Below are 16,539 nucleotides of genomic sequence, written 5' to 3'. Positions count from 1 at the left end.
AGGAGAAAAGGAGTGGGAGCATTGTTATTTCAAATGGGGTTTTCCAGACAACTGTCAATGTTGAGATCTATGAAGGAAGGGATGAAGGGGTCCGGAATCTGAGAAACATTGCCTGAGTAAGGCTGAAGAGCAGACTCAGATACTTCACCATTCAACAGGGCTGAGATACAGCGTAACCTAGGAAATTTTTTCTTCAGGGAAGCCACTCACTTGGCCCTAACTCTCCTCAGCCGCTCCTCTCAGGTGCGAAGTCCTTCCTTCAAGTCCGTGGGCAGGGCTAATTTTCGGTGCTGGTTGAAGCCTACCAAACGACCAGACACGCTGGCGCAGGCGCAAATGCTCCGCTTTCAGGCACACTATTAGGAGCAGTTCGCGCATGTGCGAGAGCGAGACGGAGGTTTTTGTCCCAAGGCCTTCCCGTACCGTCCAGGAGGTGGGTCGCCTCCCGGTTCCGGGGTGTACTTGTGTGTCAGTTGTGCTCCGGTCTCCGACAGCTGTCGCCACTACGGACATGAACCGCGAGCTCTTCGCGGCGGGCGAGCGGCTGGTGTCGCCGGCTTACGTGCGGCAGGGCTGTGAGGCCCGCCGCTCGCACGAGCACCTCATGCGGCTACTTCTGGAGAAGGTACTGGCTCTGGGGTCCCTCCCCAACCGCCGCGCCCCCCAGGCTCCGGCTCCGCCCAGCGCCCCTGTTAGTTCCAGGACAGGCCCCACCCGCTCGTATTTGCTGTCTGAACCTGTCCCCAGAGCCTGTCGCAGATTGGCATTGCCCTGTGTCGGCTTGCACCGCTCAGGTCCTTCTCAGCTTCGCCAGTGCCGCAAAGCCCAGAGAGCGTTATTAGGGGATACGAGGTGTTCGGGATTTTGAGCCACCCGCCTCGCCCCCCTCCCTTTCTTTTTTTTTTTTTCCTAACTTCGGGTTGGAGAAGCGAGGGGGAGGGACCACATGATTTAGTTTTTTGTTTGCGGGTAGGGCAAAGTTCGCCTCTTCCAACTTTCACTACTCCCAGGAAACACGTGATGTTTATATAAACTTAGGTTTATTAACTGGAAGGGCTTACCTGGTGGCAAAGAATCCGCCCGCCAATGCCGGAGACGTAGGTTCCATTCCTGGGTCGGGAAGACCTCCTGGGGAAGGAAATGGTAACCCATTCCCAATTTTCTTGCCTGGAGAATCCAGGCTCCATGGACAAAGGAGCCTGGTGGGCTACAGCCCATGGGGTCTCAAAGAGGCAGACAGGACTTAGCGGCAAAACAACAAGGCACTTAAAATCCGTCAATCCTAAAGGAAATCAATACAATATTCATTGAAAGGACTGATGCTGAAGCCCCAATGCTTTGGCCACCTGATGCAAGGAGCCGACCCATTGGAAAAGACCGCGAAGCTGGGAAAGATTGAAGGCAAAAGGTGAAGGGGGCGGCAGAGGATGATATGGTTAGGTAGCACCCACGGGATGGACAGGAATTTGACCAAAGTCTGGAAGATTGTCGAGGACAGAGGAGCCTGGGGTGCTGCAGTCCTTGGGGTCTCAAAAGAGTCGGACCCCTTAGTGACTGAACAACATGCTAACTCACAGCAAATATTGCTGAGGAACTTCACAGGTCTCCTGGTTCTTGCCAGCATCCTGAATTTTAATCTCAGTACAGTTTGGCAACCCCAGTTTTAACACCCTAGTTTGAAAAATCCTAGTTGAAGATAAGGTTTATTTGTCTTCAGTTACTTTAAACGTAAAAGTTTAAACCTGAGTAAATCTCATTGTATGCATTTATCATCACTTCTTGCACCAGTCTGTAGATAATTGTAATGGATTGTAACAAACGTTTTGCCTCCTGGGAGTTTCTTCATAGTGTTGAATTCATGTCTGAATTTTAGAAAGCAAGAAGCAGAACAGAATGTGCATGGAAAAGTTTTAAAGTTCGTTGAAGTAGGGTTCTAGGGAATGATGGTTTCTTAAATATAGTCATAAGCTTTTTTTTCCCTCCTTTCTTAAGGGCAAGTGTCCAGAGGATGGTTGGGATGAAAGTACGCTTGAACTCTTTTTACATGAACTTGCAATTATGGACAGCAACAATTTCCTGGGCAATTGTGGTGTGGGAGAAAGGGAAGGAAGAGTGGCATCTGCATTAGTTGCTCGGCGACATTACAGGTATGTTTTTTTTAAGTGCAAAGCATTTCTTTTTTCTTTGTTAAAAACCATGGTGGCAGTATTAATAATATTAAATTATAAAATGTTCATTTGTAACCTACTTCTTGTTTAAATGGACATGTGAACTAGCTGCAACAGGGAGATGGAAACAATTTATCTGAGTAGGTGTTTTTTAAGACAGTAGGGTAAAAGTTCTAGTATGTGGTGGTTGTCCTGTCACGTCTGGGTTGTTAAAAACACTGGCTATATGTTGTGTTAACAGTGTTTAACCTAACCTATTTGGTTATAAGAGTTTAAAATGTGTTAGGGTTGTTTATAATTTTCCATGTTTCTTTTCTAACATTGCAATTTTTTTTAATAGTGCTATATGGATAGAACTTTCCATCATTCACTCACATCTAAATTGAATCCCATTATATGAGTATCCTGCTTTGTTGCAGCAGGTGTAGGAAAGGTATATTTAATTTCAGGTTATTAAATCACTCTTTTCTTTTGTATTATTTCAGAAAACATTATTCCTTCAATTCTGACAATGATTTAGTTGTCAGTGGTTCGAAATATGATTATTTCTCTGTTCTTCAGCCTTTCCTTGAAAAATAGATAAACTCTTTAAAACTCATGTCTTCCATGATTTTAAATCATGATGAAATTTTCCTTGGGATAGTAGAATTTTATTTCAGCCCAAACTGTTGTCAAAGCTAATGATAACGAATGTATGAGCTAGATGAAAAATTCATGGTTAAAAATAAGCTGATAACATGGTTGATAATATATGTTAAAAAAAAGCTTTGTACCTGAGGTTGCAGTGGTAATGGAGTATGACACTAGTGTTCTGTGATAATTCCTATGTGCAGAGTTTCTAATCTAGGCAACTATAAATGATAAATAAATCAAATTTAAAATGAATGGTTTGTGCACTAATTTTCAAGGAGCATATAATTCTTCTAAACTTAAGGCAGTATTTGAAACATCAGTTCATCTGTGTTGGAACTTAACTCACTGCTCTGATTAGGAAAATGGAAAGAAGATAATTTAATATTGCATATATTCTGGTTTTCCATTGCTGTATAACAAACCACCTCAAAACATAGTGGCTTAAAGCAGTCACTTATTGTTGTCTCTCACAGTTCTATAGGTTACCTGGATTCAGTGGGTAATTATTGCTTCAGGTCTCTCACGTATACAGTCCAGCTGAGAGTTTAGTCATCTGAAGGTTCAACTGGGCAGTTTATCCAAGTTCAGTCACTTAGATGGCTGGGAATTGAGGTGGCCTCTCCAAGTGGCTTGACTTGGGTTTCCACCAGCATGGCAACTGGATTTGAAGAGAGAAACCCTCTCCTCCTCTCCCCAGCCTCCCCTTGAGCAAACCCTTCAAGAGGCCAGGTAGAAGCTTTAAGGCTTGTTATGACCTAGCTCAGAAGTTCCACACCATCATGTCTGCTTGATTCTTCCAGACCAAACAAATCACTGAGGCCAGCCCAGATTCAATCTGGGGAATTAGACTCCATCTCTTGGTGTGGCAGTGGCATGTGGGCATAGAGAGAAAAGGAATCGATAGTGGCCATCTTTGAAGACTAGCAACCACAGCATAATTGATGAATCTGTTTTGATTTAACTAGATATTTCCACATTATTAATAGTCAAATATAGTGTTTATTTGGTTATTTGTATTTGTATGCTTATACAGTGGATTACTTAATACTGAACATTTTTGTCCAGTTGTTGGCCCATTTTTTGCTTAGGTTCATTCATGGAATTGGACGATCAGGTGATATTTCTGCTGTGCAACCCAAAGCTGCAGGTTCTAGCCTTTTGAACAAAATTACCAATTCTTTGGTCCTGGACATCATAAAATTGGCTGGTATGTACTGTGTTAATCATAATACTTTTGGCTGACCAGTCACACAAACCTTTGCCTAATTTCTTTTATTAATGCTTCTTTCCAAAAGGAGTATAAATGGCTTTTGAAAAGATATATATAAAACCTTTAGAATAAGATGGAAAATAAGAGCCATAAGCCTGGAGGATGAATTTAGCAGTGAGCTTCCTGAGCAGGAATATAGAAGTATTAAGTCTATAACTCTTTTTATTTGATAGAAGTATATAATTTCTTTAAGAAGGATGCTAGTTTTTCAATGGAATAACTAATTTCTGTTTTTCTTATTTGTAGGTGTCCCTACAGTGACCAGCTGCTTTGTAGTTCCAATGGCAACTGGTATGAGTCTAACCCTGTGTTTCTTAACATTGCGACACAGAAGACCAAAGGCAAAGTATATTATATGGCCACGAATAGACCAGAAGTCTTGCTTTAAATCCATGATCACTGCAGGTAAAAAAAAGAGAAGTAGTATATATGTCTTAAATATCACAGACAATTCAAACATTTTATATAGAGGCAAATGAGTGAAAAAGAAACTAAAGTGAAGTCACTCAGTCATGTCTGTCTCTGTGACCCCATGGACTGTAGCCTGCCAGGTTCCTCCATCCATGGGATTTTCCAGGGAAGAATACTGGGGTAGGTTGCTGTTTCCTTCTCCAGGGGATCTTCCTGACCCAGGGATTGAACCTGGATCTCCTGCACTGCAGGCAGACTCTTTACCATCTGAGCTACCAACTAAACCTGTTCCTATTCCATTTTTTAAATTGTGGTAAAACAAGCATAACAAAATTTATTATTTTAACTGATTTTAAATATATAGTTTCTTGACATTAAGTACATTCATCATGTTTGAACCATCACTATCATCTCTCTACAGAACTTTTTCATCCTCTTAAACCGAAACTCTTACCTATGAAACAATAACTCTCCCCTGCCCTCCACCCCAGGTTCATAGAAATCACTATTCTACTTTCTGTCTATGAATTTGTCCTTCATATAGGTGGAATTATAAACTGTTTGTCCTTTCGTGACTGGCTTATTTGACTTAACATAATATCTTTAAGGTTCATCCATGTTATCGCATGTACCAGAATTTCCTTCTTTTAAGACTCCCACTGTGTGTGTGTGTGCGCATATGTGCATGCATATTACATATATATATCTCACATTTTGTTTATTCATTAATTCATTTACTGGTGGACACTTGGGTTGCTTCCACCTTTTGGCTATGGTGAATAATGGTGCTAAGAACATGGGTGTACATATCCTGTTTGAGTCCCTCTGTGAATTCTTTACAGTATACACTCAAGAAGTGGAAGTGTTGCATTGTATGCCCCCATTCTTTAAAATGGGGATATGATTACCTACTTCAGAAGATTGTTTTCAGGATTAAATGGGATAACATATGAAATGCCGGCAATAATCCCTGGAGCATACAAAGTGCTTCAGGAATGTTTGTTGTGTGTACATGAGTGGAATACCCATAAATAATTACCATGAATCAAAGTTACAGGAAAACAGACATCACTGAGTATAGATGAGAAGAAACTTTAAATTGGCATTTTAGTATTTGGCTTGCCGATTGGGTCAAGTCGAATTTGAGAATTTAAAGTTATTTTTGAATGACCTCAGTCTGTTGTATGAAATGAACAGTATTGGACTGTAATTAAACTGCATAAATAATTCTAAAGAAACTCGGGTAAAGGGATTCATAATAAGGTCATATAGCAGAAATAGACTTTTAACTGGCATAAGTCTGTCAAGTCTGTTAATTTGCAAACTATTAACCAAAAATCTGATAACCAAACTTATGAAAGTGATATATTGAAAAACTGGAAACTCTTTCCAACAGGTGTTATGATTTGGACTACAGTATATTCTTAGGAAGCAAGATGGTTGTATTCATAGAAAAACAACACAAACTTGCATTGTAGTTGTTTGAAAGCAAAAATAGGGTTGAATCTAGAGAATTTGATAATAGAAAATTAGCTATCCTTAGGATGTTATTTATTTAAGTAAATTTTTAATAGTTGCTTAGATATGAAATCTAGACTTCTGTGGACCAGCGTATGTGAATTGATGATTTTATAGTGGCTGAAGTTTTATATTTCTGTAGATAGAATGCAGACAACTTGTTGTGGATTCTAAAACAGAAATGAAAACTACTTGCACTTAACTTTGCTTTAAATTGCTGTGTGACCTTGGGAAAGCCACTTAATCTTCCTAAACTTTGGCTCCCTTATCTTTGAAATGAGTAAGTTGAGTTAAATGGTTTCTAAATCCCTTATAGCTTTTAAATCCATGAATCTAGCCTAGTGCTAGATCTGGTATTTGGGAAGACTTAAAGATGTGAGTACATAATAACTTTATGTCCAAAACAATTTTTATATTTAAATTATAGAAGGCTGTTATAAGCTATGAGATGGGTCTTCTAAAATGTGTTTTATTTTTCTTCAGAGGTAAAACATTAAGTGCATGATTGTGATTTGTTCCAGTACTTGAATTATATTATTTTTGTTCATCTCTGAAATAAAGTGAACTTTAAAATAAAACTTGTGTTGCCAGAGATTGAGTAGATTTACTTTTCAGTGGACTGAAATTGAACAGGGCTCAGTGACCTCTTTTGTCATCAATGACTGTGTTATTACTTTCCTAGGCATCTATTCAACAGTTGTTTTCGTTTCTTCCCAGAATTAGTCTTTCTTGTCATATCAAAATATTAAATAGATTTGTGATCCTAATTGTCCTTCACATTGTTTTGACCTGCCTTTGCCTCATGCCAGTATTAAACCAGATCTTTATATTAGAGAAGGGTCCATTGACCAAAATAAATATTTAAGAGTTCTGTATAGAGTAGAACTGCTTCCTAGAGTCCAGGATCCCCCCTTATTCTAACATTTTGGTTTCTGGTTGACTTGGTTAGGTTTTGAGCCTGTGGTGATAGAGAACATTTTAGAAGGTGATGAGCTGCGCACAGACCTGAAAGCAGTGGAGGCTAAAGTCCAAGAACTTGGGCCTGATCACGTTCTATGTGTTCATTCTACCACGTCCTGTTTTGCTCCAAGAGTGCCTGATAGGTAAATGATTTGTGAACATTGTCTTTCACTGTTCATCAGTCTTGAAAATGCACTTATACTAATTCTGAGAGATGTCTAAGTAACGTTTAGCAGTTAATACTACTTAAATGGACTGTTGAAGAAACAACATAATGGCTTCAGAAAATAAAAATATGATATAGAAGAAGGAAAAGCAACTAGTACCAGTGGAGACACCTGAATAGACACAGAGCATCTCTGTTTTCTTGCTCTTCGTTGTTTCTGGCTTTCTAGCATCCTTTTTGTCATTATTTAATAGAAGTTTCTAAGCTAAATTTTGGATTTACATATTTATTTTTATTGCCATCTCCACTTATTTGATCTTACAGTTAGTTTTCATATATAGGAACTATCAGTATTATAATAACAGATTTTAAATAGAAAATTGTAGAATTATTTATTGTCCTTTGATTTTTCTTTTTTAAATTGGAAGACTAACCCAGGTATACAGTTAGGTATATAATTATCCTTGCATTTAGAGAAAATGCAAATGTTTAAAAATGGCAACTGTTTCCTTTACTAAAGGACGGCCACAAGCTTTTGCTCTGAAAATGTAGTAGGCTTAGGTATAGTAATATATATTTCTAGTTTTGACAGCAACTGTTTGTTTCATTTTAACATTTTGAACAGAAGTACTAATAATTTATAAAAACCACATTGACTTTGGACTATTTTTATAGCATCAAGTTATACTTTGATTTTATTTCATGGAGTCACATGATTTGACAGTAATAAATACATGTTAGCTTTCTTTATAGGCAGATTTTAAGATACTTTTAAAGACACTTGCTTCATTCATGAGCTTGAGTTCTGTTTTCAGATGTTACATATGCTTGAGTTGTTTATTATCAAATTTTAAATTTGTATTGAAATATTAAATAAACATCTTTGTTTCTTCATTGATGTTTTTGCTATCTAAAAAAATTTTAATGTGATGGAAATAAATTACATTTCTAAAAACAGCATATGGATATTTGTATTATAGATTATTTATCCTTGATATTTTTGTGAGGATATATTTGTTTTTGTTTCATTTTGACTTTTTTTTAAAATTGACATATGGTTGATTTGCAGTGTTGTGCTAGTTTCTGGTGTACAAAAAAGTGATTCAGTTATACATATACATATAAAAACAATATACATTTTTTTATATCTTTCCATTAGGGTTTATTAAAGGATATTGAATATAGCTCCCTGTGCTATACAGTATGGCCTTGTGGTTTATCTGTTTTAAATATAGTAGTTTGTGTCTGCTGATCCCAAACTCCTGATTTATCCTTCTCCCACCCCCTTTCCCTTTTGGTAATCATAAATTTGTTCTCTGTGTCTGTGAGTTGTTTCTGTTTTGTAAGTTTGTTCATTTGTATCATATTTTAAATTCTGCGTATAAGTGACATCAAATTGTAATTGTCTTTCTCTGACTTGCTTCACTTAGTATGCTAATCTCTAGGTCAGTCTATATTGCTGTAATTGGTGTTATATTGTTCTTTTTTATGGCTGAGTAGTATTCCATTATATATAGAGGCCACATCTTTATCCATTCACCTATAGGTAAACATTCAGGTTGCTTCCATGTTTTGGCTATTGTAAATAGTGCCATTATGAATATAGCTCAGCCACTCAATCGTGTCTGAATCTTTGCGGCCCCATGGACTGTGTAGTCTGCCAGGCTCCTCTGTCCATGGGATTATCCAAGCAAGAATACTGGAGTGGATGTCATTTCACACTCCAGGGGATCTTCCCACCTCAGACACTGAACCTGTGTCTCCTGCGTTGGCAGGGAGATTTTTTTACCACTGGTGCCACCTGGGGAAGCCCTCGTTATGAATATAGGGATGCATGTGTTTGTTTGAATTAAGAGTTTTGTCTGCATGTATGTCTAGAATTGAGAATGCTGGATCCTATGGCAACTCTATTTTTAGTTTTTTTTAAGGAATTGCCATTCTCTTTTTGCCATAGTGGCTTCATCAGTTTACATTCCCGCAAACAATGTAGGAGGGTTTCCTTTTCTCCACACCCTCTCCAGCACTTATTATTTGTAGATTTTTTTAATGATGCCATTCTGAGTGGTGTGAGGTGATACCTCTTTGAAGTTTTGATTTGCATCTCTATAATAATTAGCAATGTTGAGCATCTTTTCATGTGCCTGTTGGCCATCTGTATCATTTTGAATAACTTTATTACCTGGTATAGGGTAAGTACATTTTGTGTGTATTATCCTTTAGGAAAGAATCAGGGTTTTTTTCAGGCAGAATTCTCATGTTTGTTCTATGTTGAATGCTACTGTTTAGTGGTGTTATATAATGAATGTTCCTGACTAGAGTGAACTTCAGGAGCATGATGGTGCTCCGCTATTAGTAATGTGTTTGGATTTCTGATTTTATTAAATTTAAAAATACATTTTTATTTCTTTATATTAAGTTTAATTCCTTTATAGTCTTAATTTGAATGTATATGTTATCTTTATTAATTAATTGGACAGTATTGTGGGACAAAATCAAAGAAAATATTTTTTTAAAGTATCATTCTTAAATTGATAACTTAAATTGGATTCTGAGTTAGAATATAATCCGATTCACGTCAAAAATATTTTTTTGTTTCTCCTTGCCTTCTTAATACACATTGTAAATATTAGCAATTTGGTCAATTCAGAATATTTAAAACTACTCACAAGTCCTTTTTTTTAAGTACTTTGTTATTATGAAATGCTTTATTCTCAAAGAAGTTTGTTCCATTATTAAGAAAAACTTTCATTAGAACACAAACATGTGAAAGTGTCTTTTATGAAGAAAATACTTGTGTGTATTCCAGAAGATCTATTTTTGTTAAAAACAACATCTGATTAGTTTTCTGCCTTGATTTGTGAGGTTTATGAAAATGAGTGATAAGATTAGTTTTTAATTCTTAAAACTTTAGGGAAGTAAATTGAAAGCTTCTGACAGTTGAATAATGTTATTTCTATTTGTAGTTTAAAAACATATTAATGTACATCTACTGTAAAAGGAAAATATGCTGTGGATAAATAGATAATTAAGCTATTATATACTTGTAATACATTCTTATGGGGAAGAATTTTTTTTCTTTTAACATGCTTTGCTTTCAGATTTTATATTGTAGAGAGCATATTTTAATAATTTTATCAAGCCATAGGATTTTGTTTTAGCTTCATAGCATGAAGACATTTCTGTTAGAGATGACCTCAGTCACAAGTAGTATTTAGTTTTACAAAAGAGCATCATTTATTACACTCCAGTTGAAATTTATTACCTTACTTTGCATAAAGTTAGACTCACAGATTGTCTTAATATGAGAAGTGTCAAATGAAAAAGTAAGAGTGAATTTTAAACCGGCAGCTATTTAAAAGATTCTTTAGTATCCAAGTTGCTGGAAAACGTTATTTTGGTACTCAAGTAGTTTAATGTTCTGTATTTTTTAATACATTAAAGTCTGTTACAAATGTATTTTTTACTTTATGAGATGCTTCATATGAGACTTCTTAGGATTTCAAGATATGCTAATTATTTTGCAGATATTAGCTTTGGAGTGATAAGCAACTGAAAGCATTTAAAAATGAGCATATCAACCTTGTAAGAACTTTATAAATAATCTGCTTCTTGCTTTTTAATATAGAAAATTTTCAAGTGATTTAAAAGCTACCATCTATATAGATTTTTCTAAACACTTGTTTTCTTATTTTTATTGGTAACATTAATTTAAAAGCTTTTCCAGGCTTACCCGTAACTACCTACTATGTATTTCAAAGGTGCCAAATTATATGCTGAAATACTGCTGTAAAATTTTCAGTTTGTCATTTTTTCCCCTAGTATGCTTTTTTGCTATTTAGTCGCTAAGTCGTGTCTGACTCTTTTGTGACCCCATGAATTATAGCTCACCAGGCACCTCTGTCCATGGGATTTCCCAGGGAAAAATACTGGAGTGGGTTGCCATACAGATAACTTAAATTTTAAAACTTTTTTTATAATTTATTAAGGCAGAGTATGAATACATCTTTCTGTTGAATGTTTATAGGTTAGAAGAACTGGCTGTGATTTGTGCTAATTATGGCATTCCACATATAGTCAACAATGCTTATGGAGTGCAATCTTCAAAGTGCATGCACCTCATTCAGCAGGTAAGAGAGCTTCAAAAGATACGTCAAGAAAAAATATATTTTAACATATTTGGGATTATTACTTTGTTTTTCTTGCAACCTAATATAGAAAGACAGTTAGTTTAGCATCTTCATTTTTATGAGCATTAGGAATTTGCATCCAGTAGTCACTAGTGAAAGTCATTATTCGTTGCTAGTGGCATTGGACTATAGCTATCCTCAGAACGGATATAAAAGTATTTCGCCACAGAACACAGAGCTGAGCTCCCTATGCTATAGAACAGGTTCCCAGTAGCTAAATACTTTACACATGGTAGTTGGTAGTGTGTATTTATCCGTCCTAGTCTCTCAGTTCATCCTACCCAAGGTGGGAGGTAGGAGGGAGGTCCAAGGTGGGGGGCTGTATGTAGTCAATACACTTCATTGTACAGCAGAAACTAATACAACATCGGACATCACCAGATGGTCAATACCAAAATCAGATTGATTATATTCTTTGTAGTCAAAAGATGGAGAAGTTCTATGTAGTCAGCAAAAACAAGACTGGGAGCTGACTGTGGCTCAGATCATGAACTCCTTATTGCAAAATTCAGACTTAAATTGAAGAAAGTAGGGAAAACCACTAGACCATTCAGGTATGACCTAAATCAAATCCCTTATGATTATGCAGTGGAAGCGAGAGGCAGATTTAAGGGACTAAATCTGAGTGCCTGATGAACTATGGACAGAGGTTCGTGACATTGAATAGGAGACAGTGTTCAAGACCATCCCCAAGAAATAGAAATGCAAGAAAGCAAAATGGCTCTCTGAGAAGGCCTTACAAATAGCTGTGAAAAGAAGAGAAGTGAAAGGCAAAGGAAAAAAGCAAAGATATACTCATTTGAATGCAGAGTTCCAAAGAATAGCAAGGAGGGATAAGAAAGCCTTCCCCAGTGATCAATGCAAAGAAATAGAGGAAAACAAAAGAATGGGAAAGACTAGAGATCTCTTCAAGAAAATTCAAGATACCAAGGGAACATTTCACCCAAAGATGGGCTCAATAAAGGACAGAAATGGTATGGACCTAATAGGAGCAGAAGATACGAAGAAGAGGTGGCAAAAATACACAGAAGAACTATGCAAAAAAGATCTTCATGACCCAGATAATCACGATGGTGTGATCACTCACCTAGAGCCAGACATCCTGGAATGCAAAGTCAAGTGGGCCTTAGGAACCCTCACTATGAACAAAATTAGTGGAGGTGATGGGATTCCAGTGGAGCTGTTTCAGATCCTAAAAGATGATGCTGTGAAAGTGTTGCACTCAATATGCCAGCAAATTTGGAAGTCTCAGCAGTGGCCACAGGACTGGAAAGGGTCAGTTTTCATTCCAGTCTCATAGAAAGGCAATGTCAAAGAATGGTCCAACTACTGCACAATTGTACTCATCTCAACATGCTAGTGAAGTAATGCTCAAAATTCTCCAAGCCAGGCTTCAACAGTATGTGAACAGTGAACTTCCTGATGTTCAAGCTGGTTTTAGGAAAGGCAGAGGAACCAGAGATCAAATTGCCAACATCTGCTGGATCATGGAAAAAGCAAGAGAGTTCCAGAAAAACATCTATTTCTGCTTTATTGACTATGCCAAAGCCTTTGACTGTGTGGATCACAGCAAACTGTGGAAAATTCTTCAAGAGATGGGAATACCAGACTACCTTACCTGCCTCCTGAGAAATCTGTTTGCAGGTCAAGAAACAACAGTTAGAACTGGACATGGAAGAACAGACTGGTTCCAAATTGGGAAAGGAGTACATCAAGGCTGTATATTGTCACCCTGCTTATTTAACTTATATGCAGAGTACATCATGCAAAATGCTGGACTGGATGAAGCACAAGCTGGAATCAAGATTGCCAGGAGAAATATCAGTAACCTCATATAGGCAGATGACACTACCCTTTTGCAGAAAGTGAAGAAGAACTAAAGAGTCTCTTGATGAAAGTGAAAGAGGAGAGTGAAAAAGTTGACTTACAGCTCAACGTTCAGAAAACTAAGATCATGGCATCTGGTCCCATCACTTCATGGCAAATAGATGGGGAATAGTGGCAGACTTTATTTTTGGGAGCTCCAAAATCACTGCAGATGGTGACTGCAGCCATGAAATTAAAAGATGCTTGCTCCTTGGAAGAAAAGTTATGACCAACCTAGATAGCATTTTAAAAAGCAGAGACGTTACTTTGCCAACAAAGGGTCCATCTAGTCAAAGCTATGGTTTTTCCAGTAGTCACGTATGGATGTGAGAGTTGGACCATAAAGAAAGCTGAGTGCCGAAGAACTGATGCTTTTAAACTGCGGTGTTGGAGAAGACTCAGGAGTCCCTTGGACTTCAAGGAGATCCAACCAGTCCTAAAGGAGATCAGTCCTGAGTATTCATTGGAAGGACTGATGCTAAAGCTGAAACTCCAATACTTTGGCTGCTTGATGTGAAGAACTGACTCATTTGAGAAGACCCTGATGCTGGGAAAGATTGAAGGCAGGAGCAGAAGAAAATGACAGAGGATGAGATGGTTGGATGGCATCACCAGCTCAATGGACATGAGTTTGAGTAGGCTCTGGGATTTGGTGATGGGCAGGGAAGCCTGGCGTGCTGTAGTCCATGGGTCGCAATGAGTCGGACATGACCGAGTGACTGAACTGAACTGAACTGAATACAACATTGTAAAGCAACTATACCTCAATTTTTTTTTAAATCTGTTTTTCTTGGAAAAAAAAAAATTCAGTAGATTATTTTATTTAACTTTCTCAAAATGTTCCATTACCAGTGTTCTCATTTTTCTAATGTACTTGATTATAGTATTCACAAAATGTTGAATATTTATTCTAGCATATATCTGTGGAGTTGGCAGATAGGAAAGGACTGTTTTCTGTTAGGGAAAGGACTCTGTTCACTGTTACATCCTCAGTCCTTGGGACAGAACCTGGTACATAATTGGCACTCAATAAGTGATTACTCCAAATTGAATTATATTTACTTGCAGTGATTATTCATGCTGTATTAGTATATCGATAGATAATGAGTTTTGTGATTTGTGTGCATAATGATGTAAATCAAGTACTCAGTTTTGACACACATGTAATTTGTGTTATGTGGTTAAGAGTTGCTCACAGATTATCTGTGGTCTCCCACGTGGTGGTGAATACTTCTTAGTTCTGTAGGTCCTATCTCATAAATTTTTTGTCTTCTTTTTTATTCTTTTGAGTGTACTAGTATTATCTCTGATAAAAATATGGTTTGTATGATAGTATTAGCCGGTTTTCTTAATTTCTTTACTCAAAGATTGTACCAGTTAAGATGTAATTGACTGCACGTAACGGAAACCCAACCCAAATTAGCGTAGTCAATAAAGAAATAGATTAGCTGGCATAACAAAAGAGGTCCAGAGGCGGAGTGGTATGCCAGGTTTTTTAAAACCTTTGTGGAAAATCATTTACTGTTTCCTTGATATCCTTTTCCATAACTCCTTAACTCTTTAAGCCTTCATCACAATTTTAGATTATATCTAATTTGAATAGTGGCAGAGGAACTCTTGAAAAAAACATGATTTCAGTGATTCATTTTTATTCCATCTCCCTTTCCCCCTTTTCCTCTCTCTTCCTCTTTAATTTTTAGCATCCTCGGTTCTTTTAAAAGTTAAATATACCAGCATTCCTAAAAGTTTAGAAAAATGAGGAAGGAGTAGAAGATCACTCATAAACCTGTTACCCTAACAGTTACCTTTAGTAATTTCTGTATCCCTTTTCTCTCTTTTTTAAAATACATACATGGTTATACCTGTTATGTATACTTAGCATTAACATTTTAAAATTTAGTAAAAATATTTAATTTTTAAATTTAAATATTAACTTTGTATTTCTATACTCTCCACATGCCTATGAAGTTTCATAATAATCAGTTTAATGGTTCCTGAACATTTATCCAGATGTTACATACTTAACCCAGCAATGTTGATGACATATTTTTGAATACTGGAAAATTTGATGGTGTAATTGAAGAAATTAAGACTATGAAAGCTTCCTGTGGGGTTATACATCACGAATAGACTACTTTGTCATCACTTCTCTTCATTTGTGAGGTGATATTACTAAAATTTTAACCAGAAAATAACATTATAAGATGGTGAATGAATTTTTATGAGGTAGTTGTTGTATTGTTGCAGATACTGTATTACCTTCTAGAACTGATAGTTCTTTAAAAAAGCAAAGAACCGTACGTGAACATTGACCCTTACAAAAAGAGGTGGTGTCCCTGTTGCTTTCAACCAAATAAATATTTGGGTCTTATTGGTGCTAGTTGTTTCATGACAATTTAAAAAATTAAAATTAACTTTATTTCAGTAGTTTTTATTCATTGTACGTGCCATTTACTCACACATGTGTCAGGCATCCTGCTAGACTTTTAAAGTTTATTAAATTAATTCCAACAATTTAAGGTATACTTCTTATTGTTTCTGTTCTGCAAATGAAAAAACACACTCAGAGGTATTAAGTGACTTGCCTAAGGAGCCAAGCTGCAAAATGGCCCGTCTAGTTCTATGTGACTCCAAGGCCCTTATTTTCCTCTAAAAAACAAAGTACTAAAACTGCAAAGCTTTCTTGAGAAGATAATATTGCAATAATCAAGCAATCAGGGAAGAAAGAGGTATAACGAAAATGTTTCCAAATTCTTTTTATTTTTTTAAGGGCAGTACCGCAGAATGACTTAATGCTGAGCATACTGTGCATTCTGATCTGCATATATGGCCAGGAAATTAACTTTGCAAAACGTATAATTCTGATACATATTTAACTGACCACCTTAGACTCATAGAATATGAGTGTGAGGACACATTACTAGATAGGGTTGTAGTAGAGTCACAAAATTACATAGAATTAATTTAAATTTTAGAGTTAGAATGGATTGTTAAGCTCCCAAAGTGTGGGAAGCAGTGAGTGTTTTTATTGAGAATTTGAGAGAAGTAGGTGTTATCCTGCTTATTCATAGACCTGTCAATTCATTCAACACATATTTGCAGGGTTCCCACAGATGTGCCAGGCACCAGGGAAGGCATTGGGGATGCAGTAGTGATTGTAACAGTCTTCCTCCTCATGGAGTGGAAGCAGACAGTGAGCAGTAAAGATGACAGGTCTTCATAAATGCTCTAGCGTTTGAGAGGAGGGGTGTCAGATGGAGTGATCCAGGGAATCCTCTGAGAAGTAACATTTGAGCAGAGTCCTGAGTGATATGAAAGAGTGAGTTGGGTGGTACCCTAACCCTAACCCTGGAGAGATTC

At 36.9% G+C, this 16,539-nt stretch overlaps 1 protein-coding gene across 1 annotated transcript in view; it reads left to right on the top strand.

The window, feature by feature from the left end:
- The window catches only part of SEPSECS (Sep (O-phosphoserine) tRNA:Sec (selenocysteine) tRNA synthase), a 38,420-nt gene continuing 22,288 nt past the window's right edge, over positions 408–16,539 (top strand). The window contains exons 1-6 of the mRNA XM_013964566.2: positions 408–625; positions 1,993–2,147; positions 3,890–4,008; positions 4,318–4,476; positions 6,950–7,103; positions 11,151–11,253. Of these exons, the coding sequence (XP_013820020.2) occupies positions 512–625; positions 1,993–2,147; positions 3,890–4,008; positions 4,318–4,476; positions 6,950–7,103; positions 11,151–11,253 (804 nt within the window). The 5' untranslated portion in view covers positions 408–511. The remainder of the gene's footprint in view (positions 626–1,992; positions 2,148–3,889; positions 4,009–4,317; positions 4,477–6,949; positions 7,104–11,150; positions 11,254–16,539) is intronic.

Source organism: Capra hircus, chromosome 6 (genome assembly GCF_001704415.2).
Source record: "Capra hircus breed San Clemente chromosome 6, ASM170441v1, whole genome shotgun sequence".
Lineage (NCBI taxonomy): Eukaryota > Metazoa > Chordata > Mammalia > Artiodactyla > Bovidae > Capra > Capra hircus.
The sequence above is the reverse complement of the archived record's forward strand: the minus strand, read 5'-3'. Positions and strand labels throughout refer to the sequence as shown.